The 26,930-nt window shown below is 34.5% G+C and overlaps 2 protein-coding genes across 6 annotated transcripts in view; one reads left to right on the forward strand and one right to left on the reverse strand.

The window, feature by feature from the left end:
• LOC126972296 (myb-like protein X) overlaps window positions 1–15,734 on the reverse strand; it is a 31,043-nt gene extending 15,309 nt beyond the window's left edge. For 4 of the 5 annotated variants that reach the window (XM_050818951.1, XM_050818950.1, XM_050818948.1 and 1 more), the window contains exons 1-2: window positions 15,585–15,734; window positions 609–672 (exon numbers count right to left, since the gene is read on the reverse strand). In XM_050818951.1, coding sequence (XP_050674908.1) covers window positions 609–665 — 57 coding nt within the window. In that variant the 5' untranslated portion in view covers window positions 666–672; window positions 15,585–15,734. Of the gene's footprint in view, window positions 1–608; window positions 673–15,580 lie in introns of all 5 variants that reach the window. The other variant, XM_050818947.1, reaches the window with a different exon arrangement.
• Window positions 15,735–16,659: 925 nt separating this feature from the next.
• On the forward strand, window positions 16,660–25,292 carry LOC126972284 (uncharacterized protein DDB_G0284459-like). Its single transcript, XM_050818928.1, has 5 exons — window positions 16,660–16,855; window positions 17,176–17,336; window positions 19,177–22,235; window positions 22,650–22,748; window positions 24,536–25,292. Exons 1-5 carry the CDS (start codon window positions 16,769–16,771, stop codon window positions 24,703–24,705), a joined length of 3,576 nt encoding a protein of 1,191 aa, XP_050674885.1. The 5' UTR covers window positions 16,660–16,768; the 3' UTR covers window positions 24,706–25,292.
• The last annotated feature ends 1,638 nt before the right edge of the window (window positions 25,293–26,930 follow it).

A 26,930-nucleotide genomic window follows, 5' to 3' on the forward strand; every position in this document is an offset into this window, starting at 1 on the left:
AAACAAGCTTCAAAGTAGAGACGTAGTATCGACGGCATATTTAAACTACTTACAGGTTCTAATAATAATTAGTAGTAGAATATATATCACACAGCCAGTAATAAAGATGGTAGTAAGATCTAGATAGTAGAAAAGAGTTACGATAGTTTTGTCTTTGGAGTATAGTGAGTATACAAGCGGGACAGGCCAATATCGGACTGTACTAGAACATTACCACTAGGGACGATGGGCGAGTGTTTCTGAACACTTATCGAGTATCGGTTCAACAGTACTACCTTTGGTAGCTGTAGTAGCTGTGGCAGTATAGTGAAGTTTTCGCCGGCAGCATGAATAGTTATTGAAATGTGTCTCTTTTATAATTTACATGGGATGTTGTACGCTTCTACGCTTTATTAATGGCGCAGCGGTGGGATATGTGGCTAAGTCCTCAGAGTGACTAATATGTTGAATAATTAGACAGTCCGGCCGGCGCCTGTCCACGGCGGATATTTGCCAATAACCTATTAAATTGAAATTAACTTGACATAATAACTAAGGGTATTACTAACTATAATGCATGGCATACTTGTACAGAATCTCCGAGTAGTAGTATTAATAAATGTTCTCACCTTATCTTTCTCCTTATCCTCACCGACCGGCCCCTTACGCGTTATTATCTGACTCATGTCTTACCTAAAACATACACATATTTTAAAAACATACGTAATCATTAACTGATTTGTTAAAAAAACGAAGAAACTATAATAATTTAAATATGATCCAATGGAAAACTTTCCGTGTTAAATAAAGTACGAAATATTATTAGTTTATTCATTCATTTATTCCAAACACAATAAAATTGATATAGAATATTAAATTATATAAAATATATATTATAACAACATAGTGTTGCACAGTCTTGCATTTATTAGGCAATATGCATCCATCATACCGCGATAAGTCATTCGTGTCGCAGTGATAACCTGGCTGCCCGCAGATTAAGAATATAAACAATCAGTCAAGGCGGAGGTAGTTTTAAACTACATTGAACATATCACCCGTATGGGTTTTCATGGCTTCTAATAGATAATAAAAAATATTAATTTGATATACTGAAAGGTTCCCAATTATATTTTAATATTGTTTATATAAGTACTAGCTGACACGACAGACGTTGTTCTATACATCTATATATATAAAAATGAATTACTGTTCGTTAGTCTCGCCAAAACTCGAGAACGGCTGGGCCGATTTGGCTTATTTTGGTCTTGAATTATTTGTGGAAGTCCAGAGAAGGTTTAAAAGGTGAATAAATAGGAAAATGCTGCTAAATTAAATAAAAACAACAAATTTGTTTTTCCTTATATGTGCCCATACATAATTTCTGTGAGAGAATTTATTGACGCACGGTTTGACAGTTCTGCTGTGAAACTGAACTGAACTAAACTGCTGTCGGGTCAGCTAGTAATAAATAAAATACTATTTTTTTATGAATTGTCAATAATATTACAAAACATCAAGATTTATTCGTAACATATGCTCCCTGTTGTTATAATGAAATTGTTTCACAGCAGAACTGTCAAACCGTGCGTCAATAAATTTTCTCATAGAAAATATGTCCATACAAAACAAATATTGAAAATAAAAATAATGTTGGGTCCCAAATCGAAATAAAAGCTATCCTATCTCTCAAGTTGGACTAAACTGCACCCCCTTGAAGTAATCCCCATTAAAATCCGTTCATTAGTTTATGAGTCCATCGCGGACAAACAACGTGTCACGTAATTTATATATACATATTATAAGATAATATATCTACGTATTATTTGTTCTCGGTCTCTTTGCGATGTTCTTCTATCACTTTAAATTTCTATAAACCGGATGAAATTTTTGAATCAGGCAAAAAATTATGTAAAATTCAGTTCAGACGGAGGAACAAATTAACATTTATATCAATAGTGTGTTCTTTTAGCTAAGTAAATAAAATTATGATATCAAATCTGAGATTACAGCGCGATCTTTGGCACGTGGCCATGTTCGGAATTAACGCCGCCGCCGCCTTCTTGTGAAGTGTCCATATTTGACAATCGTTTTTGAGTTGCAGGTAAGTGTAAAAGTGTCCACTAAAAAACCCCCATTTGTCGTATCACCGCTCTTCGACAACACTTCTCTTAAAGCCTCGCCTAGTATCGGAATACTGGGTCTCGAAATCTCGAGCGATTGCCAATTTCGTGGCCATCTCGAGGGCAAAGCAAAATTGGCTTCAAAGAAACTGGGCGTCATTAATAGAGCACGGCAATACTTCAAGCCGGCCCACATTCTAGCGCTGTACAAAGCGCAGATCCGACCACACATGGAGTATTGCTGTCATCTCTGGTCCGGCACACCCCAGTATCAGCTCGATCCATTTGACGGCGTGCAACGCAGAGCAGCTCGAATTGTCGTGGACCCAGTGCTCTGTGAACGGCTGGATCACTTGGCGTTGCGTAGAGACGTCGCTTCATTGTATGTCTTCTACCGCATTTATCACGGGGAGTGTTCCGAAGAGCTGTTTAACCTAATTCCTGCCGCCGAATTCCACCTTCGCACGACACGCCATAAGTTAGGATATCATCCCCACCATCTGGATGCGGTCCTCCACAGTGCGGTTATCAAGGAGCTTTCTTCCACGTAGTACAAAGCTGTGGAATGAGCTTACACCTTCCTTAAAGGCCAGCAACGCTCCTGTGATTCCTCTGGTGTTGCAAGAGATTGTGGGCGGCGGTGATCACTTAACAACAGGTGACCCGTACGCTCGTTTGTCCTCCTATTCCATAAAAAAAAGGTGTTGTCACGTGTCATAATTTAATAAATGGATGCCTTTCTTGATTTGTCGTTCCGTGAAATTAGCACAGTTATTCAACGTTAATAAATTCCGTACAAGTAAGAATTTTACGAGCTGGTTGCCCTTATACTACACTAACACGTAAAACTCCCCTGTAAATGTCATTCGACTGCCAAACGATTCTTTCTACATAGATCGACGATAGCGCATAATGTTTTATTTATTAGTAAAACATTTTATATTTCAGTTAACAACGGAAAAGTATGGGAACCATCACCCACTTGATAGTAGGTGATACCAAGAGTTAATGCCAATGTACAACATCATGATTCGGCATTTCGTTTCAGGATCGAAACCGCTTACTAAAAAAAAAACTTAATAAACAAGTTATTTGTTTAGATAAAAGTCAAAGTAACATTATTAAATAATTCAAAAATAAAAATGAGTGTTATTGGTCGACGTCAAAGTAAGATATCTTTCTAATATATAAAATTCTCGTGTCACGGTGTTAAACTTTGAACTCCACCGAAACGGCTTGACCGATTCTCATGAAATTTTAAGTGCATATTGGGTAGGTCTGAGAATTGGACAACATCTATTTTTCATCCCCCTAAATGTTAAGGGTGGTCCACACGATTTTTTTTAATTTATTTGACATTTTTTTTTAAATTTGTTAAATACATACATACAACTTCAAATTTTCAGCCATCTACGATCAACAGTTACTTTTGTATCGCGATTTTAATATCGGCAATACAACGTTTGCTGGGTCAGCTAGTTCTTAAAATAAAAATAAGCAACAAGTGAAGCGAAGGCTAGCGTTAGCTAGTGAATAATATATATAAAACTAAATCGGAAAAAAATAGATCGTTAATGATAAACACGTTAGTAATCCGTTAATAACTTACTGAACAAAGAGGAGGTTATGTTGTCAGAAGGCAGATTAGAGAGAACCAACATTGTCTATGGAATTAAAGTAAAGTAGACTTATGGCTTTAATATTCGTAACAATAGGTATGAATTGTGGGACTTCCTTACCTTCAATGTACATTCATATCTCGAAGCGCAATAGGCCAATACACTATTACAATAAGCAGGTAGCTATTTAGTAAATAAAGTTAAAAACTCATTTGATGTAACCTACAACCATTTAGTGAGTCCAATACCCATCCGTAGATAATAAAACTTACAAGAAAAAATCAGAATCGATAAAAAGTAACTCTGATGAACAAAAAACCTAGATCCCTATAGAGTTCACCTTGATTTTGTAGCAGTAATCAGTATAATATGAAACACAATATCTGTGTTTGTGTCGCGGGTCAATGAACTCCAACGTAACTAACACACACTTGGCTGAAGTGTTTTGGTGTTGGCCCGAGTTGCAAAATGTTTAAATACATTGAGATGTCGTTAGTTTTAACCAAATAGGCCGAAGTTCGATATTTAAAGTGAAAACTTCTTAAGGTCAGCTCCTTGTACGCTTGGCTATGTGACGCTCTTTCGAGTAAGGTCGTGTGGTCCTAAGGCCTATCAAATCTTGTTCAATGAAATATTTCCTTCCCAATGACCCCTTGATGTATTTAAATATATTTGCTGTCATCTTATTATAATAATGTCAGAATTATTGCAATTATTATGGTCAAACAATTTTGAACTAATGTTGAAAATCTGACTTAATGAAATTGATATGCTGTAAGTTTATTTGTTTGTATATAGATAGATAGTAATCATTATTATCCATGTAAAACAGAGAAATAAATAAACGATTACTATATTAGTTTAATAAATAATTTCTAACGAAAAATACTTCCTTTACGCGGTTTTTCAGGAGATAACTTTTTGAAAGCATTATTTATCTAAATACAAAATTTGATTTAAATTATCAAAGCTGTTTCCGAGATACAAAAAAGCAAAATATCTAAAAATCGCTGGTTTAGAATAAGATTATTTATATAGCTAAGATATTTATATATTATTATATAGCTATCAGCGTATGACTTGGGCCAACCGCAGCGACGCGGAACGTGAGAGGGCCGTAGCTATTAGCTTTATGAACATAACATAAGATAGACGCTTGTGCCTAACTATTTAACATTTACTTTCTGCTAGAGACGTCTATGTGTCTATTTTAAGACACAGTTTTCGAACTTCATCGTTATATGGGTACGATCACTGCAACTCAAACAAACTTGGAATTAGTAGATTTATTGTACCTAATGATGACACCTGACTGTATTTGATTATTATCGCTCATGTTCTCGTTTCATTAATCATTTAAAATCTTAAATAATCTAAAAGATACAATAAAAGGTAATATTTATTATATTGTAATCGTCAGAATGTGAAGGACACGTGTCCATTTTCAAGATCGATTAACTTGTACTTGAAAACTAGGTTAAATGATTGTATAATACAGATATAAATGTTTAAGATAATAAAGGCCAGTTAACAAATATGACCAAACCTATTGGTTTTGTCTTGGTTTGAAAAAGACCGTTTGAACCTAGACGTGAGCATATATTATCTTAATATATATAATTTACGTGACACGTTGTTTGTCCGCGATGGACTTCAAACTAATGAACGGATTTTAATGGGGATTACTCCATGGAGTGCAGTTTGGTCCAACTTGAGAGATAGGATAGTTTTTATTTCGATTTGGGACTCATACTTATTTTTATTTTCAATATTTGTTTTGTATGGACATATTTTCCATGAGAGAATTTAGTGACGCACAGTTTGACAGTTCCGCTGTGAAACAATTTCATTATAACAACAGGGAGCATTTTTTACGAAATAATTCTTGATGTTTTGATTATTGGCAAATTACTATAAAACATTTTTTTTATTATCTACAGAACAACGTCTGTCGGGGCAGCTAGTACATATATAAACATACCTATTGAAATCAATTCAAATATTTTTATTGTCAATAACATACAGCATTTTAAATAACATAATATAAAACGTTTATAATTATGACCCATTTGTAGATATAATGCAGCTTCAGACCTTAGAAAAACGGGCGTACAAAACTCAGTGGCCGATTTCTCTTTTAATAACATTATTAGTTACAATTAACTTTTCATTCCTAAGGCGTTTTTCATTATGAAAGTTATTGTTAATAGTAATTACCACATAATCGTTTCTAAATAATAATCTTTGAATTTCGTAACAAATGCCACGATATGATGCAACATATCTTGGAATTAATTATTTTTACAGAATTTCCTGATGTACTTATCATATTAACAGGTTTTTTTTTTCAATTCTTGAAACATAATATAAAAGATTTATTAATTTTTACGGCGTTTTTTATGGAAAAGTACGGGTAAGCGTACGGGTGGTACCTGGTGTTATGTGCCGCCCACATTTTCTTGTAACATTAATCAATGAATCACAGGAGCGATGCCAGCCTTTAAGGAAAATGTACGCGCTTTTTTTGATGATACTCATGTCGTATCGTCCCGGAAACACCGCACAAGGAAGCTTATTCCACAGCTTTGTAGTACGTGGAAGAAAGCCCCTTGAAAACCGCACTGTGGAGGACCGCCACACATCCTGATGGTGGGGATGATATCATTACTTGTGGCGTGTTGTGCGGAGGAGGAAGGAGGCCTACACCTTAGAGGTTGAGAACGGCTAAAGAAGAAAGCGTGTTGTGCGAGGGTGGAATTCCGCGACAGGAATCAGGTGAAACAGCTCTTGGGAACACTCCGTGATAAATGCGGTAGAACAAAGAAGTGACGTCTCTACGCAACGCCAAGTGATTAAGCCGTTCACAGAGCACTGGGTCCCCGACATTTCAAGTTGCTCTGCGTTGGACGCGGTCAAATGGATCGAGCTGATACTGGGGTGCACCAGACCAGTGATACCAGCAATACTCCATATGTGGCCGGACCTGCTCTATGCAGAGCGCTAAAATGTGGGTAAGTATTGCCGTGCTCTATTTATGACGCCCAGCTTGTTTTTTTGCAATTGCTCGATATTTCGAGACTCAGTATTCCAATAATACACGAGGAAGGGAAGTGTAATCGAAGAGCGATGATACGAGAAAAGGGGTTTTCTTTGTGGTAAACGCGTAAACTTGAGTCTTAACATTCGCTGACAGCAGTAAAATCAATCAAGCCTAATCGTAATCCCTAAGCTTAATCCTTTTCTTACTCCACTATATTTTATTATTACATAATCACCCTCATAACAATCTGTTTAAAATAAATTTCGAAGAATTAACGATTTCACAGTTCAGCGGTAATTTACGTGCTGAACTAATTTATATTTGCCTATTCAACATTTCTAAGGTTCACAGACCGATAAAACTGTGTAAGCACAAATATACCTAGGTATATTAGCTTACATATTTAATACATAACAAAACCTTGTTTAGTTGGTCCTCCATTCAAAGCTATCATCTCACTCAATAAACTACGTAGTACGACGTTCCCGACATCTCTTGTTACAAATATTAAAACCATAAGTCTACTCTACTTTAATTCCATAGACAATGTTGGTTCTCTCTAATCTGCCTCCTGACAACTTAACCTACTCTTTGTTCAGCAAGTTGTCAATCGGTTACTAACGTGTTCAACACAAACGATCAGCAAGCCAGTCGAGCTACAACAGTCGCCTGGCATGGTTGCCTTCTAATACCATATTCGTACATTAAGTGAAGTAATATGAGAAGTAATTGTAAATTCTAATAAAGCGCTTATTGTGAAGACGTTTTACAACAAAAACAACAAACGTTATAAAACTCTTTTGCTTTAAATTTTACCCGCAGGCTCAAATATTCACAAACCTCCTCATATATTATGTAGGCACCAGTAGCTCGTGCCGACTTCCTTCAGCTCATATTTGACAGCAAGTAAAAATGTTACGTCATTGCTCTCAGCGTGTTGCAAACCAACATTGGTTAAAATGTTTACCATTTGTTCCATTGAAACAAGTTACGTAGGGATCTCGATATTTTTTAAATAAATGCAGCTCATAATAAATATGCGTGATTCGTGTGCACATGGTGCGATAATATTTATCGCTTCATCTCTCGTAACAAATTATTAAATTATCTAATTTCTTGCTTCACTTTAGTTAGTAATAATAAAGTTAGTGATAATAATATACTAATCTACTGGTGAAAGAATATTTCAAATCAGTCACGTAGTTTTTTGTTTATTCGTTGGAGACAAAAAAATCTCAATGGAAAAAATCTTAAGAGAAGAATGTTTTAAAAGGAACTCCATATTTTTAACAATATTTCAATTTAGTTATGAAATTTCAAAGCGTATTTTAGTTATTTAAACTACTAGCTGACCCGGCAAACGTTGTTTTGCCATATAAAGTATAATTCACGCGATAGTTTTATAAGTAATAAAATATTGCCTATATATATATTGTACATCATTTTGTTCTATTGTCAATAGTTTTTGCAGCGCACGCAAAAATAGGTTTTCGATTTTACACCTTGTGTTACAAAATAGCAATTTCATTACGGATCCCTAATTTTGAAAAAAAAACATAGCCTATAGCCTTCCTCGATAAATGGACTACCCAACACTGAAATAATCATTCAAATCGGACCAGTAGTACCAGAGATTAGCGCGTTCAAACAAACAAACACTGCAGCTTTATAATATTTTATTATTTAAACTACTTATTTACTTCTGTTTACGTGTGTGTGTAGATGTGTCTATTTAATATGTGCTAACGTCATCTTTATTTGTCTTATGTTTACAATTATTAAGTACCTAGTTATAATTAGAACTAGGTACCTAACATGAGAGCAGATTAACATACAAACACACGGGCCTTAATAACTGTATTTTTGGCTTCACCATATTTAATTTAATAATAAATACAACTCAATAACGTTTTAAATTAATTCTATAGATGAAAATACATTGAATCTCACGTAATAATATTTCATATTCTATCTATTTTTAAAACCAAACAAAAACAGCAGAAAACACTTCGGTATCGTATAATTAAAATAGTAAAAAACCGGGCAGACTCGCCAAACTATTTTAAAACTACAAACATTAGTCAGTGAACACGTGGCGCGATACGACTCCGTAAATAAACAGTGAAACTAACCGAACACTCGTCGTCAGCGCCGATGACAAGTTTGGTATACATGCAACTAAAATGGACTTTGCGTTTTGGTTAAGCGCCTCGTGAACGTGAACAATCACCCTGCACGGCACTCCCAACTGATAAGTCCCTCTGTTAACACTTTACACTACAGTGCACATTCAGCTAAACCCACCCGAGTTTAAATTCTAATCAAAAACCCACTTAAAAAAATATAACAAATAATCGTTTTATAGATGAAAATACATATAGAACAAAACAAGAGATTTTACATTCAAAATAATTGTAAATGGAATTTAATTTAGCAATGGATATGGTTATTAATAATTTCGGACTTCTATACATTGAAATATTTTTCGATAAGCCAACCGTCCCCTAAAACTACTAGTTTTTGTGCTGAGACAGAACGATGTGCATCTAAAAACGTGTTCACAGGTTCACGCTTATAGTTAAACTTCCATTAAATAATGAAAGCGAATTCGAGTGAAAAATTTGAGACGCTTCGATTAAAATAGGTTTAATGGTAGTAGTAAAGATGGCCGACATTAAAAAGTTCCAGGAATGTGCAATTACTATTTGGAATATTGAACATGATTTGAGATTATTAAGAGAATACGTTAATGAGAACGTGTACGTGATTGTATTTGGGAGATACTTAAATTGGCAGCATCTGTTGTTTCTGAGAGAAATAGTCTATGAGAGGATATTATATGGATATAAAATGTCATAAACTGGTAGCCACTCCCCACACAAACACCTATTCATTTATTGAATTAGGCGTTCCATCATCATCATCCGCAACACGTCCACTGCTGGACAAAGGCCTCCCCCAAAGATCTCCACGACGACTGGTTCTGCGCTGCCCTCGTTTAACGTATTCCGGTGATCTTGAACAGATCGTCGGTCCATCTTGTGGGGGGCCTACCAACACTGCGTCCTCCGGTAGGTGGTCGCCATTCGAGGACATATTTTCCGTAGGCGTTCCATAATTATTCCAAATTCAGCCGGGCCCGTTTCTTGGAGCGCGTATAACCCTAACTCTGGGCCCTACGGGCGGGGTGGAGTTACACGAATCACAAATCTTAGCGAAATTTTGACTTATGATAGTCATAACATTAAGACACATACTCTTTCCCTTTCGTTTGTCAGCTTTCGTTCGCTGTCGTCCGTTATATATATCTGCATGCGGCCTAATACAATAACAAGGCGCCAACACACGACATATTGAATCAATGATAATTTTCTCAGAAACGTTCACCTTTCGTGTTATCACGCGTCAGGAGTCAGGAGTCGTTTACCTGTTGCCCCAATTTCCACAGCGTTGTTAGAGCATGCGATGATAATAGTACCGTTTCCGGTAATTTTAGATAGATCAAATCCCGAAATTTTTAATGGGGCAACCTGATACGAACAGCAGGCTGCCTGATAGTAGTTACGTGATCTCCGCCGCCAACACTATCTTGCATCTCCCGAAGGCGCCGTTGAGTGTACGCACATTATATTAAGAATCCCAATAATCACAACCCCAAAATATCTAAAATACACATTCTTAAATGAAAAGTATTTATTTATTTTCCTTTTCACCTTTTTGTGGGTTGTTTATCAATCATTCGTACCAAATTCTATACTCTAGATATATTAAAATTCTAAGATCGTTGTATATTCACTAATAAAATAACTTAAATCATCATCCTCCATCCATCATCATCATCAAAACTTGTGTTATTTCATACAAAAATCAAAAGTATCATATTATAAATTATTTAAATTTATGCATAATTCTTAAGAGGCCGAAAATTACCTCTCCACAACAACATGACGTCATTGGGATGAATATTAAATTATATAACTATTCCAAGATATTCTTCTTAACGCAGAGTTATAGTGAGACCTTTGCCGTTGATTATACATACACACATTTTTTACCGACGAAGAAATGCATAAAAACTCTATAAGTATCTACTTAATTGTATGTCGACAGTGTAGTTGTAAATTAACATAATATAGCTATTAGGAATTGAATCTACTCAGAGCCATCTATAGGCCAGGTCTGTGACTAAAACAATTGTCCGTTTAGGTCGTCGATTATATTCCAGTTTAACAAGGATTGATTATGATGAAATTAAATATTGCTATTCATCTCTGTTTAGATCTATTTTACTAATAAATACCATGGTATCACTGACCTGAAAGAACAATATTAATATTTTAGTAACTATTACACGACGACGACGACTAACGATAATCCCGACCAATATTATTACTATCGATATTATACAAAAAAATTGATTTTTATATACCTACATATAATAATTAATGTAAGTTGACTTATTACTCCGACACCGTTCAACTAATCACTATGGAAATTACTGTCTTAAGTATATTCTCTGTGAAGAATGTTTTTGTGCCATTATATTTATTGCTGCTCTCCACCAGGTGGCGCTGCAATTTCTGCACCGTTCAACCTTGAAATAGAAAGTGGAGAAATAGTTTTTGTTATACGCTCTGTTGCAGCACCCAGTGCCCACCAGGTCGCACAGCATACCAAGTTCTATATGAACGCGGAGGACGTATTTGATGTAGGGCCAATCTTAAAATTACTGCCTTGCTAACGCGAATATTTTAGAGATCCCGATTGAGCGTGATATTAAGTTAATGTGGTCGGTGTAACGGTATGTCGCAGGCAGATATACTATATATAAACCCACAGCCTTGAAACAAAGACGGAACGGACATCGCTATCATATTATATTTTACCACATACAAGCAAATCAAAGGCGCGACACGCATGTCGTAGTATGCAAGTTACCCTACCGCGACGCTATGTCTAGACTGTACTTACGATTTTTGTCCTTCATTATTTTTTCATTGTTGAACTGAAAGCGAAACTATCAATTTTTTCCTTTTGTTGTATCATTTGCATTACATACAGAAGTCACTACTAGTCGAACGGGTTTGTGATAAGATTACGATTTTTACATAAAAAGACAGTATTGTCAAGGTGAAATCGTAAATACAAATAGTTTGAATATATTTTGAGGTTTTAATGCAAACCACAGAGCAGGGCATAGACTACATCCATCTATCCTCCATTATCATAGTCCTCAGTACTTCCATGTCTGTTTCCTCTCAACCTTTTCATACAAGCTCTCATTTCCTTGGTTCTCCTGATCATCCATTTCGACCCAGACTATGTGGGAATTTACAAAAAGCTTTACAAATACTTGGGCATGACAGAGCAACAATCAATGAATGTTGCCAGCGGGCAGGTATGTAACATAATATCAACAAAAAATAGAAGAATACTGAAACAAGCATGGCTCGGGTGTCGTGTACGGCTTCTTGTACAAGATGTGTACGGCTTCTTGTACAAGATGCTGGAGCCCACAGGATAACATTCTTATTGTCAATTAAATTCGATTCAGGCAGCTGCAAACTTTAGTATAAAAGCATATTGCCATTATTTTTTAATATGAAGTGAGCAGATAAGGGGAGAGGAGAAACAATGGAGTGTATGGATGACCTGATGTTAAGTAATCACCGCCACCCACATAACCTTGCAACGCCAGAGGAATCCTGATATTGTAACGAAATTTTAATTAAACCACTTTTTAAAGGATACAAGACAAAGAACGAAATAAGATAAAATTAAAGGTTTGGTAGGAAAGGTCTTGAAATGTTGGGTTACCTAAAATAATACTTGAAATCAAATGTAAAACAGTTATTAATTACACACATTTTATTCCATTTAAAAGTTTTATTAAATGTGTAACATTCACGTTAATATTTAAAACAAAAAATATTTAAATAAAGAAGCCCACTGAGTTTCTTCTCTAGGCCCGTTCTACTCTTAGGCATACTTATTCAAATGGATGGTAGTTTTAGACATTTTATAAGTGATTTTAGACGTTCTATTATTTAAAATCCTATCTTGAATAAAAATATTTGGATTAAATATCTGTTTATTTTCAGTTTCTTCTTGACATAACACGGTGTACACAGTGAGTAATATTGCTGTGTGCTTTGTGATTCAAATAGATATTGCGTTATTAAAATATAATAGAGAAATTAGTTTGTAGTTGGCACAGATTTTAATTGTGACCTTCAAGATTATAGTGTACTCCCAAATTAAAAGCCGGTACCACATCTCTTGACCCCTGGTGTAGCAGATGTCCATGGGTGGTTGCCTCAACACAATGGATTGTGTGAGCTTATTAAAAATATTAAACTTTGCACATTATGATAAGGAAGTTGTGAAATGCGCAACTTCTTCTAAGGCTTCATTTATCACGGGGAGTATTCCGAAGAGCTGTTTAACCTGATTCCTGCCGCCGAATTCCACCTTCCAAGACACGCCACAAGTTAGGATATCATCCTCACCATCTGGATGTGTGGCGGTCCTCCAGAGTGCGGTTTTCAAGGAGCTTTCTTCCACGACTACAAAGCTGTGGAATGAGCTTCCTTGTGCAGTGTTTCCGGGACGATACGACATGGGTACCTTCAAAAAAAGCGCGTACACCTTCCTTAAAGGCCGGCAACGCTCCTGTGATTCCTCTGGTGTTGCAAGAGATTGTGGGTGGCGGTGATCACTTAACAACAGGTGACCCGTACGCTCGTTTGTCCTCCTATTCCATAAAAAAAAAGGCAGGCAATTGCATCATTAGATTAGTCTTCATTAAACTATGCATTTTTCATACATAAACTTAACAGAAATAATATGTACACCTTTACAAAGATGCTCTACATTCATTGATCCATAATAATTAAACTTAATATTTAATTGCATATCTTTTGACCAAACCTAGTTTGCTGAAGGAAAACGCAATGGCATTGTCCTTAAGTCATCGGTATAATAATGTATTTCTAGATAACAAATGTGTTACATTATAAAATTATGGTTTTAAGTTTTGAAAATTTAGTCTGTGCAATAAGTTCAACTTGGTATTGAACTTGGTTGTCATGAGTATGATAGTCAAAGTCAATTAATGGTACTGACTAGTTTTGGACCATTACAAGGTCCTTCATCAGTCTGAGGCAGCACATGATGGTGTACTCACTCACCACGATGGTGGTGGGTGAGTACGCCATCAAATGGTCTGAAACTAGCCGGTACACACATCAATAAAATGTGAGTAAAGCTGTGTTATTAAATGAAGTTACATCCACATTATTGTATCTGTGATTATAACCAATTTTGTTAATTCAATGATATTAACGAAAGAGTTCTACTCAGGTTTGACATATAATTTTCCTTACAGGTAGGTAGTGTGTGATGGTCAATAAGTGATTTCAAATCCTATTTTGAACAAAATCCATATCTCAAACAAACTTAAAAAGGATTTTGTACTGTATGATATATATAATATTGTTTTGTATATAATTCAGACTCTTTCATATGAAAATCATTTTGCATAAATCACAATTGCATCAAAATTAGCATAAACTTCGAGTTTCTCTTTTGTCCTCAGGTCAAGTAATGTGTTCCTTATTAGAATTGTAAATTCAATGTTTTCTAAGCATTCTGTAAGCTAATATTATTTGTTGTTCATGTAAACAACTCAAGTAAATATCTTGCTACTTGCTGTAAGTGTTGGCTTGTAAATTTTATTTCATAAGGGAATCTTATGAATCACTTGAGTGGCTTCTTGTTCTGAAGGAAACATTCACATAGGCTACGTTACTGAGTAAATATAAGTTTCATTCACAAAACTTACTGCAAATTCTGATAATTCCTATCATTATTAATAACAATTAAAAAATTACAATTTGAGATACTGTCTGCTAGATTGTTATAGAATATCCCTATTCATAAATGTCAGGTAAATATTAAAAATTAATTTATAATAAGATCATAAAATCTCATGACACTGAATTATATTCTTGAGGAAATAGTTTGTCACAGTGAACATTTTTTTAGATACAATTGCAAAAACCACCTGATCAAAAATTACTACATTTAAAAAAAGTATATATTATTTATGCCATGTTACTCATGGTACCTAAAGGGATGTGTGGCATAAAAAGTTACATTTGGTTCAGTGATTGTCACACATGACTTCATTTAGTGAGGATTAGGCTTTGTCATCTGAAAGGTGGGGCAAACTAAACACTTGATAAATGGTTTGGCATCCTACTATAAAAGTAATGTTATATGTATACATAGGTGTTCCATTTAAATACATAAATAATAACTTTATGATGCTATGAAATTAGATTACGTACCTACCTATAACTAAAAGCAAGGTCATGCCTTCAAAATCTGAGACAGGTTGTTACATTAGATAATTATGCCCGCTTCCTTGTTTTTTGTCTATACGAGCTCTATTTACGTGGGCCTTACTTCTAAACAGTCAAAATATTAATTAAATTACATTTAGAAATATTTATAGTGAGATTTCAGAGACATAACAGACTACAACGCTTAGAAGTCTTTTTTTTTTAAGTTTTAATTTGGAATCGTAAAGACGCTTGTTCTAACCTCAAAACGATCCATCAAAACATAATGAAAATTCCTCTGAAAGTATCGAACGGCGTACCATATATGCAACACAATAATACTATGCTATAATTATTGCGACACGATTCAATAACAAGCATAATTCCTATAAAAACAGGAACAATAACCTAATAAAGCGTAATGGCGGGCGGCATATCATGGCGTAAGATAATAACATAAATACTGTTACATACTTACTAATAAGTTTCTGCACTACACTTTTAAAAGCTGATAAAAATCACCATAAACACACTATATTGTATACAACACAATAGTTTCTATATAGTAATTTAAATTTTTCAACCGAGAACACTCACGTAAACAGAAACACGACTTTCTTGACGCGGCGTCAAGTTCAGATTAATCAGGGGGGTGGGCCGTGGGGAGAGACCGAGCTTTTCAGTTGTCAATTGTCATTGTCACTTCAAGTTAGGTACATGCTTCTTCTTCTTCTTGGTTTATTGGCTCTGCGCGTTAAGCGATTGAGCCTTTGTCAAGTTTTTATTTTTTCGGAAACTTATTTACTTAAAAAAAAAAATAGAAAATAACTAACGAAATTTTTGATAGGATCAGGAAAGGATAGAAAATAATATATAATGGAATACTTATACTACTTATTTACAGTTTAATATCATTTAATAGGATAAATGAGGAAAGAAGTTTATATACACAAGGTTTAACAGAGGATAAGAGGATGTCAACAGAAGTAGGAAGTGGGACATGACACTGAATAAGACCCGGGTATAACGATTCCCGGTTATATTTTGGACATGATAAAAATATATGGTTCAGGTCACCCAATTCACCACATTCACACAGATCACTATTCACAATTCCAAATTTCGCCAGTTGAACAGGAGAGCAAACGTGGCCCAAACACATAAGCGTCAAGATACACGTCACTCTCCTGCTCAACACCAAACCTGAGAACCATGGCTTTGATGGAATATAGTTTTGAATTCTAGCAAATATTCTACCCTTTAACTTTTATATTTTCGTTTATTTTATATTTAACCTCGATACATTATATTATCCCTACTATTATAAAGAATTTACTAAGGTTTACGACAATAATTATATGTGTTTTAAAGTAACCGTATTTAATTTTGAGTTGCCAATTTTTCAGCCCACTATAGAAAACCACAGCTGTGTCGCTGAACATAGTCCATACATTATTTATGTACCTCACGTAAATATCCACCACGACATGGCAGAATCGTCGCCACCCAGTGACACTCAGCGGAGCCATTATTAAAAAAAGATATAATTGTAAAAATCGTATTTAAAACAAATACATTTCCAATTTTGTCCTTTTTAAAATTAAATAAAAATTATATAATGTTTCAAATAAAATAAACACTGAATTTATTATTTAATACAAGATGGCTCACGTACAATATATGCCAGGAGATCCTCGTTTAGTTGACCAATTGGTGTACGAACTTAAATCCAAAGGAATTTTTGATCAGGTTTGTAATGAAAACAAATTAGAATTATATTTTAAATATTTTTAAAAACTATATATATATTTTGCATAAGTCATGTAATTCTCAGACTTACGAATTAGTAACAGACATTCACAACAAAACGATTTGCGTTTAATTACTATTAAAAAATCAGGAAACATCACTAGGTATCCATATATATATATTGTTAACTGAACTCAAGATATTGCTAGAAAGAAATAATCAAATATTTAAAATTGATGGAACAAGTGTTGTACAAATTATGAGCATAAAAGAAAAGAGACATGCATTAGTTAGAAAATAACATACTTTACTCTCTCCAGTTCCGGAAGGATTGTATAGCTGATGTTGATACAAGACCAGCATACCAAAATCTTCGGCAAAGAGTTGAGAACTCTGTATCTACATTCCTGGCTAGACAGTGCTGGCAGCCAGATCTGAACAAGAACCAGCTAAGAGAAAAACTGAGGAAGCATATATTTGAGTATGTCTTACTCCTTTCACTTAACATTAAAAATTCATGTTTTACAACTACTTTATTCAAGAAAAGAAAAGCCATGATTACAGTTTACCAGTTTCTAATAGTGAAAACTGAATATAGATGAGAGCTTCTTAACTTTGTACTAAAATATTTTATTATTAGACATGAGTAGATGAATTATCATTTGGATATTATTTTAAAAAGCACCCCAAACATTTTTTTAACAAAATATTTTTTTCTCATTTGAGTACACATTATTAATTTATATTCATCAAAATTTTTAACACTATTCTTAATTTAATATTTATTTTCAAGTTTTAGTTGGATTTTCTATAAAAAGGGTGTTTTATTTAGTTTTTTTAAACTATTATTTATTATAAGTGGCTTTACCTACAAGATTTTTAGTGACCTATCATATTTTGCCAAGGTTGGATACAATAATTCTGCTGAATATTTCTTTCTTTTTCATAAATTAAGCTATAGTGGTTCTAAATCATATATATGTTGCAGGTATATTGTCAAATCCATGACATTTCAATTTCACTAGTGATATTATAATAAAACTGTAGATTGTCAAACCATTTCATTTCTTACAATTTAACGGCCTGGTTTTAGAGACATTATAATGTCACGGATACTCTATAGTGATTCAGAACTCTCAATGTCTCACACTGCTAACTTTATTTGTAATATACTTAGATTTATTATAATATCACTTTAGTGTACCTGTGATATTACAGTGCCACTAAAACCAGGCCGTTAAATTGTAAGAAATGAAGTGGATTGACAATCTACTGTTTTATTATAATATCACTAGTGAAATTGTAATATCACCGCTTTGTCAATATACCTAAGACATATGCATAAATATCTATTTTACGGTGGAGTTAAACTAATAGTATACCATTTTGATTCCCTTTTATTTGCAAAAGCTTCTATATTCTATATTTTCACATTATTTCCTATCACAGCCTATCTAGCCTGTTTTCCCTTTGACAGGACTTACATAACCTTTCTCATGTGACCTTTCGAAAGATATTAATTGTCTAGATTTCAATAGTTCTTATTGCATGCTTCATAAGTGAAGTATTGAGGTAGTGCTCTACTCACAACATATTGTCAAAAGCAGTTTTCTAGAAACTGCTTTCTGAAAGGTAAATAAAATATATTTCAATAACTTCTAATATTATTCTGTTCTATATAAATATTATTCTGTTTAACATAGTAAATAATAACATTAAAAATAATCATTTCTGGCCTCTGTGTGTGGATAGGTGTATGTGGCAGAGAAATTGGTTGAAAAATTTCATACCTGAATATTTTTATTGATTTTATAAAGTAACACACTGCAGTCTTTTTCAATTAATATGAGCGTTCAATTCACTGTCGGTTTTATTATTATTTATAGAAACCTACATTTTTTACTTTAAGCAGCAGAGAAGTGAGAAGTGATTTATTCATTGTTTTTTTATATGTATTTACTGTAATTTTCATCACTCACTTTTTTCCTTATATTAGAAAATTGTGGGAAATAAGATTATGAGTAAGAATAAGACTAAGTTTCTGGTTCTGAAATCCTGTGTTTTCAATTTTATTTAGCAAAACAATATATATTTTCAATTTAATAAAAAATCTTTGGTTTTCCTTTTGAACAACATTGGCTGAGCCTTGGTTTTCTGATTGTGCATGTCAAATGTAACATAAAGTATGTACAAATAAAATAATAAAATAACTTGCATTAACTGTGTTTCAGTCAATTTCAGATTTTGTGTGCAATGAAAAGCCCTATATTGTTTTATGTACAATAGCAAACCTTATTGAATAATATAATACTTAATTGCAGGGGAAACTACTTAGAACAAGGTGTAGAAAGAATTGTTGATCAAGTTGTCAATCCTAAAGTATCAACTGTATTCATAACTAAAGTAGAAGATGTAGTATATAACTACTTGGGTATAGCAAGAAAGAAAAACCCAACATCTGAAACTTCAAATGGGAAAATTGACCTGCTCCCAACAGATCTTGAGGCTGTCAGTCCTGGATCTGTTAAAAGTAATGATGGGCATAATGATTCAATAGAAATAAGAAATGATAATAAAACTGATGTGGGTGCACTCAAAATAAAAGATGACAATACTGTATATATAGATGATGTTAAGGACAAAATGGATGTTCCTGAAACATCAGTTGTAAGTGAAATGATTATTCATGATGATGAATTAAGTAACGATAAGGAAAGTATTCCATTACCTGCAGAAGAAATTCGACCAGAAGACATTCCTCCACCAGAATATAGTCCACCGAAAATTGAATTAGAGAATATTGAATTACCAAAAGAACAGGATGTTACTACTGACATTCCATTGCCTGACGAAATTGCAAAAGAAACAAGTGAACAATCTTTCTTTAAATCAATACAGAGTGATGATGACGATTCAAGTTCTGACTCCTCATTGCGCAGAAATATGTCTCCATTGACACCAATAAGAAACTTTAATAATGAAAATTCTTGTGACGCTCAGCAGGCATTTGAGAATGACTTTTCTTCCTTTAAAAATGAAGAGAAGATAGAACCTAGCTCCTTTAAATTTGCATTAGATTCTAAGTCTGCTGAGAACTGCTCAGATCATAAAAAGCCTGAAACAAAGGATTCAGAGTTGTCTTACCAATTCAACAATCATGTGAATATAAACAATTTTGCAACACCTGTTTACGAAGACAGCTCTAACTCTCATAATTTACAAATTGATTATGAAAGTGATATGAACACTAGGGTGACTAATATGATAGAAACAAAATCAATGGACATTGATCTAAATTCAGAAGATATAAAAAAGGACAAAGTTATTGAAGAAAAGAGAAAGAGTCACAAAAGCTCACATAGATCTAGAGATTCACATAAACATTCTAGTAGTAGGGACAAAAAGTCAGATTCAAAACCATCTAGTAGTAAAGATAGTAGTCGACATGATAAAAAGTCAGAAAAGTCTAAAGATGAAACTAAGCATAAATCATCTGACAGAGATAAAGACAAGTCTAAAGATAAATATGAAAAGAAAGACAAAGACAGTAGAGAGTCATCAAGGCACAGAAGCTCTCATAAATCAAGCCATAGGGATTCGAAATCACATAGAAGCACCAGCTCTAGCCATAGACATTCAAGTGATAAAAAGTCTTCATCAAGCCAGAAGGACAAAGATAAAACTTCAGAGAAGTCATCAACATCTTCAAAAGATAAGCCAAGAGATTCTAAATCTAGTTCTCATACAGACAAAGACAGAAAAAGTAATAGTAGTAGCTCAAGCAAAAATAAACAAAATGATGATAAGAAGGATAAGGAAAAAAAATCTAAGAAAGAAACAGATGATCATTATAGTTTGTCTGGTCGGGGGAATCCCAATAGACGTTCTACTGACAGGGATTCAAATGATGGAAGTTCATCATCAAAAGGTTCACACAGACCTTCAGGCTCTCAGTCATCAGAGAGTAAAAAAGAAACTAAAGAAAGTAGCTCAAAGTCAGATAATACTACCAGCAGCAACTCGACCAGTCCCAGTGATAAAGAAAACATTGTTCATCAGTTAGGAACAAATGCTAATACATTAGTACAAAATAAGCCTATTGTGAGAGTAGATAACCACTTAGAGAAAGCTATAGCTTCCCCTCCTAAATTACCTTTTGTACCTGATATAACATTACGGAAACCTAAAATTGCTGCTAATTTTGAGGAAGCCAAAAAAATTATGAAAATGCGAAAATTCTTAGAAGAAGAACAAAGAAGAATGAATCAAGAAGCTGCATTGTTGTTGGAGTTTCAGGCAAATGTAAGGCCTAGTTTGAGTCAAGTTTATTCAAGCATACCGGGACCTGAATTAGAATTTGTTTGTGGTGCTAGCATGTCACAAACACAGTATATAATACATAATAATGAAAATATTAATGAAACAGCAAAAAGTCAATTGACCAATCTGCAAGCTAAATATACTGAAAGTGATAAGCCAATCATTATTGAAGATAATTCAACAGTTCATACACATAACACAGATCCAGTTATTAAAAAAGAATGTGAAGATATTATTTGCACTTCTGGTACGCCAATAATAAATAATAATCAAAATGAGGGTGAAACCACTGAGATTTCAATTCCTTTTAAATCTCAAAAAAGAGAAAATGACATTATAACAGCTACAACTACAAACACTGAAAATATTGAACTAAATATTTCTGTGATTTGTGAAGAGATTAGTGACGAGACTATGGAACCATCTAATAAATTAAAGCAAGAAAATTTTCGTTATTTCGCTGAACATGAAAAATACGACGCTGAATTGGAACAAGCTAAGTTTGAAAATTTTTATAAAAACTATGTTATGAAGAATTCAGTTATCAATAAGATATATTTAATCAACTGCAATACATATGAAGAGAATGTTGTACGAGATGTGGCAAAGAGTTTTGGTAATTATGAAATTGTTAATTATCAGAGAAATGGACATCTAAAACTACCTCAAACAAATAAAGTTAAAAATGTCAACCTTACCACTGAAGTGTCCTTACCAATGGGCTATGAAGAAAATAGTTTATCTCCAATTTTAAGTCCAGATAAATCTGATTGTTCCTTTGAAATAGGAAGTGATTACGACGATAAATTGCAAGACATGGTTAATAACACATCTAGAAGAGAAATTATGGAGATTATTCTTGGTAATTTGGTAGATGAATCCCCAACAAAAATGCCCAGAATAGATTACGTAATGGAATCTAACATCGATAATGCATCTGATAATGGTTTGAAAAGAAAAATTGATATTGAAACAACAGCTGATAATAATAATAGGAGTGTTTTAACACCAAATAAAATAAGGAGGTTAAGCAGTGATCAAATCTCTTCGACAACTCAAGGTGAGTCATTGTCTTACTAGGCGTAAAATGAGAAAATAGTATTATACATGGACAGTTTTTATCTGTCCATGTATAATACTATTTCCCAAACAATGTTTCCAGGAATGACATAAGTACAAATATTTAATAGAGATATTTTGCCGGTATTTTTATTGATATTTTCACCCCTCTGCAAAGGATTTTTTTTAAATTTCAATAATTATGTACCTGCTCACCTATTGCAGAATAATAAATTCGATGTTGGTCTGATGACGACCTCATATATTTTAACTGAGAAAACATACATGGTGATTAAAATCCTCCAAAAATAAAGAAAATATATTCATAAATATAATCAGTTTTCCACTTTTATAAAGGTTTACATACAGTAAATTTAATAAAATATATCTAATCACACTCATTGCCTCCTTTTAGATACAGAAGAAACAACATATGATGGTAGGATAGCAAACACAAGATCTAAATATTTGGGGAAAGCAAGGCGAGTTGGATTGCCTCGACCAAGGAGAACTGGTAACTAGAGATACTATATATGGGAATAAGTAATGGGACGAGTGTGTTATGTGCCATCTGATGTTAAGTGGCAACTTGTACTCAAAAAGTTAACATAATATGATGTGAGTAATAACCACATTGCAAAACCACCTGAGAGTTAAATATCTCAATTGCCGCCTTTAATAACACAGGCCCCACACCCTTCAATTCATTAACAACACTAGTTTGAGATGTAAATCAGTTTAGTTCAGGTGATTTGGTCATGTCTAAATTTCACAAGAAGATATAGTGAAAGTAGACTAAGTGACGGTACTAATTTATGGAAATGTTGGGAAATATGATCTGCGCATATATGATAATACAGTGCTGGACAAAGGCCCCACAGACTGTCATGACGATCGGTCCTGCCCTCATCCAACCTACTCTGGCGATCTTGACCAGAACTTCGATTCATCTTGTGCGTACTAACCACTACGTCTTCCGGTACGTGGTCGCCATTCGAGGACATAAATTATAGCGATAGAGTTCTGAGAGTCGTACCTTTTTTATTGGAAATTTCCCCTTCATAAGGATATTTTTTTTTAATTCCTCATATATTTATACTCTTTCATTAATTAACGAAAGAGTAAATGCTGTCTTTTTTGTCTTAATTTGAAAACTACAATTGCAATTATTTAATTTTAATTTACTAATACATACTGTCGATACATTTTTCTAGACGTCATTCCGAATCGAATGAGCTGTCATTATCTTATATTATCAAAAATTAACACGTTTTTTAACTTGTACCCTACGCTCGACTTCTGAACATTCAAGGAAATATCACGGGGAGTGCTCAGAGGAGTTGTCCGGGCTGATACCAGCAGCCGAATTCCACCACCGTTACATTACGTTAAAATGTTTAATATCACCCACATCACGTTGACGTCTTGCATTCCACAACAGCTCGTTTTGCAAGAAATTTCTTGCCTCGCACAGCCACTTTGTGGAATCAATTACCGGCTGCTGTTTTCCCGAACCGATACGACTTAAGTGCCTTCAAGGAAAGAGCATACTCCCACCTTAAAGGCCGGCAACGCATCTCTTGACACCTGTCGTTGCGGATGTTCATGGGCGGTTGCCTCACCTCTCCCCATCACGTGAGCCTTTTGTTTGCATGCACCCTCATTAAGAAACAGAGCTTTCTGAACAGTTTATTGTCATGAAGCATAGAGCTCTGATACGAGTGTGTGTTTTTACTGTCGTCCTAAGTTGAAGAGTGCATGTCGAGTGTACATGATCTTTCTCATTTGCCGTATGGGCCAAGGTGCTATTCCCCAGGCACAACAGCTGCGGAGACGGCTGGCTGTATTTACCAATCGTAGTTTTCAACAACGCCCAGAACTTGCTTGTTCCAGTTGAGTAACACAATGGCGAGGCTGTATTTCCTTTTCGGACCTTTGCAGTTCGAATTTATTGTTTCCAGCTGTCACCCGGTTTCGCTACGCCTGTTGTTTGCAGTTTGCTGTAAGAGACGCAACGAACCAGTGCTATGATGTGCCACCAATCAATACTAAAGAGCTGGTCATGGAAATATTTATGCGAAGGCGAATTGTTGCTGGTATTTTACGACGTCGTTTGAAGGGCACTAAACTCCCGGCAAAGCAGTCGTTAAACGTCACCGGAGGGGCAAAGACAGAGGCCTTGTATTTTTCAGAATGTATTGACTTTTACAGTTAACATAAGCAGGATCTGTTGATGAGTGACTTAATTTTATCCTATTAGTCATCATGTTAATAATTACAATCTTTATTCTCACGTTCCAGAGCTCCCGAACAGCCCGTCCAGTGACAAATCAGTTGAGAACTACGAGCAGAACACACCAGCAAAGACCAACGGCAAGTTGAAGGCCCCGAGGCTGATGGTGCAGCGGTATGAGACGTCTGATCTGTACAAACCTAAGTTACACTACCTCTCCAGGCGGAATGTTAGTTAGATCTTAAAGTGTTTCGCACTGCAGTGAAACGCACGCACGGTACTCCACCGGGAGTGGAAAAATATAGGTGATATTTTTTGTGTAGTAAACATGTATTTGCTTCAGATACAGAAATATTGGGTTCAAAATGTTCTATTCAAAAATCGTTCGTAGCATCTAATTCAGTACGAAAGGTCAGGCACTGCCTTGGATTTTTTGATATTATGGCAATTTTTATATAAAGGTTTTAACATTCTTTTGGTCCACTAATGACTTACGATTAATAATATTATATCAATTTGTTATGTACTTACAATAATATATAAATAACTCTAAATATATAAACAATTACTTTGGTAGATGATTCGAGCCGACTTCGTCCGAATAAGAGTGACAGCTTGATCTCATTCAATATCCATAAAATAAAGACGTTAGCACACCTAAACAGTTCTCTCTTCAAAACATACAAAAAAAAATTAAATAAATACGAACATTTATGATTCTATTAAAAATTAAAAGAGGATTTGATATTATAATGCTTAAATCTTAATGAATTTTCCAGTCCTATACCCAACAATTTAAAATAATAAATTTAATGGTATCTAATATTATTTATTGTTTTTTTTTTATCCAACCATATTTTAATACTAGGGCAGGGCTCGCTTTTAAAGTCATATAATAATTAGGGATAGTTTAAATAAGACCTAATTTTGTATAACGAAGCAATAATTTATACACAGGTTATATAGTAATGATAGACATGAATTGATTGAAACTACAAATAAAATTTGAAAAACCAAATTTTATGAACGAACAAAGTAAAAAGAATTTTATAACGAGGCGGTACTCGAACGGTTAGCTCAGTTGGTTAGAGCACCGGCACGGAACGCCGGAGGTCGTGGGTTCGAATCCCGCATCGTTCATAAAATTTTGTTTTTCAAATTTTATTTGTGTATTAATGCTAGAAGTGAGGGTTATCACTTTAAAAACATAACATATTGATTGAAACTAGATTTTTTGAAAAAGTTTGTGAAAAACGAGAAGCCGTAGGAATTGAGGTCGCTCGTGTGATAATTGTTCTAATAATTGTGTTTACAACACTGCTAAATCTGTTTGATACTTAGTGGGTATCCACTCAGTTCTCATTCTTACTGTTTTTTTAAAGTTTACTACTAATAAAAATACTTTATTTAAATAGGCTTAATATAAGCCCTTTTGAATCGTCACTATAAATATTTTTTTTTAAACTACTGAAAATTAAATTTTATATTTATTCCTTTATGTTCGAAAAAAGTAGAGCTCGCGAGAAGAATGTTCCTTAAATTTACAGACTATACCCAAAGCGCTTGGGTAATACTAGTTATGCCCGGGTAAACCTAACTTTATTTAACCACCCGTGTTATAATATACGAATTTACTAGGTATATACATTCTTTTTGTTAGACGTTCAGTCCTGGCAGAGTGGTCGTGGTTATGGGGTTGTCCTCTCTGATGGTTGCTCTTATCGCGATGGTTGTCCAATTCTGTTGGTTAGTTGCATTGCAATAGCTCTCGACGACAGGACTTTAATGACGTTTATAATCGTATCGACTCGTATATACTCGATGTAGTTATCCCCATTAAAATCCGTTCATTAGTTTAGGAGTCCATCGCGGACAAACAACGTGTCACGTAATTGATATATATTAAGATGTATTTATGCCATTTCTAACAGCACAAAACTCCGCAAACTCCTTTTTAAATGATACATAAAAAAAAACTAGACTTTATTTTTTTTGCGACCAGACAAAGAAGAAAGGGCTACCCTCCAAGACAACGAATTCCTTCCTTAAAGGTCGGCAACGCTCCTGTGATTACTCTGGTGTTGCAAGAGAGTGTGGGCGGCGGTGACCACTTAACACCAGGTGACCCGTACGCTCGTTTGTCCTCCTTTTCCATAAAAAAAATAACGATGGAAATGATGAATGCTCATGCATACCAACGCAGCCGGATGCCTAGGTTATGTAGGACTCACATGAAACCTTCGGTGCCTACTCACTAAACACCTAAGGTTGGGTTTGTGCACGTGCCCGCTAAGCCTTCATCTGTTGTGACCTTGTCTTGTTTCGGGGAGAGTGAGACGCAAGCGGTACTGCCTTGGGAGATTAAAGTAGAATACTTATCTACCGTGAGGGGCTGTACCGCTACAAGAAAATGAAAGGTAGTGCAATGTCATTGATCGTGACTGACGCTAAGATATAACACAA

This window comes from Leptidea sinapis, chromosome 26 (genome assembly GCF_905404315.1).
Source record: "Leptidea sinapis chromosome 26, ilLepSina1.1, whole genome shotgun sequence".
In the NCBI taxonomy this organism is placed as follows: domain Eukaryota; kingdom Metazoa; phylum Arthropoda; class Insecta; order Lepidoptera; family Pieridae; genus Leptidea; species Leptidea sinapis.

Coding starts and splice junctions, on each gene's coding strand:
- LOC126972284 (XM_050818928.1), top strand. CDS start 16,769: ATGGCTCACGTACAATATATGCCAGGAGATCCTCGTTTAGTTGACCAA. Junction 16,856..17,175: donor CCAAAGGAATTTTTGATCAG/GTTTGTAATGAA, acceptor TACTCTCTCCAG/TTCCGGAAGGATTGTATAGC. Junction 22,236..22,649: donor AATCTCTTCGACAACTCAAG/GTGAGTCATTGT, acceptor GCCTCCTTTTAG/ATACAGAAGAAACAACATAT.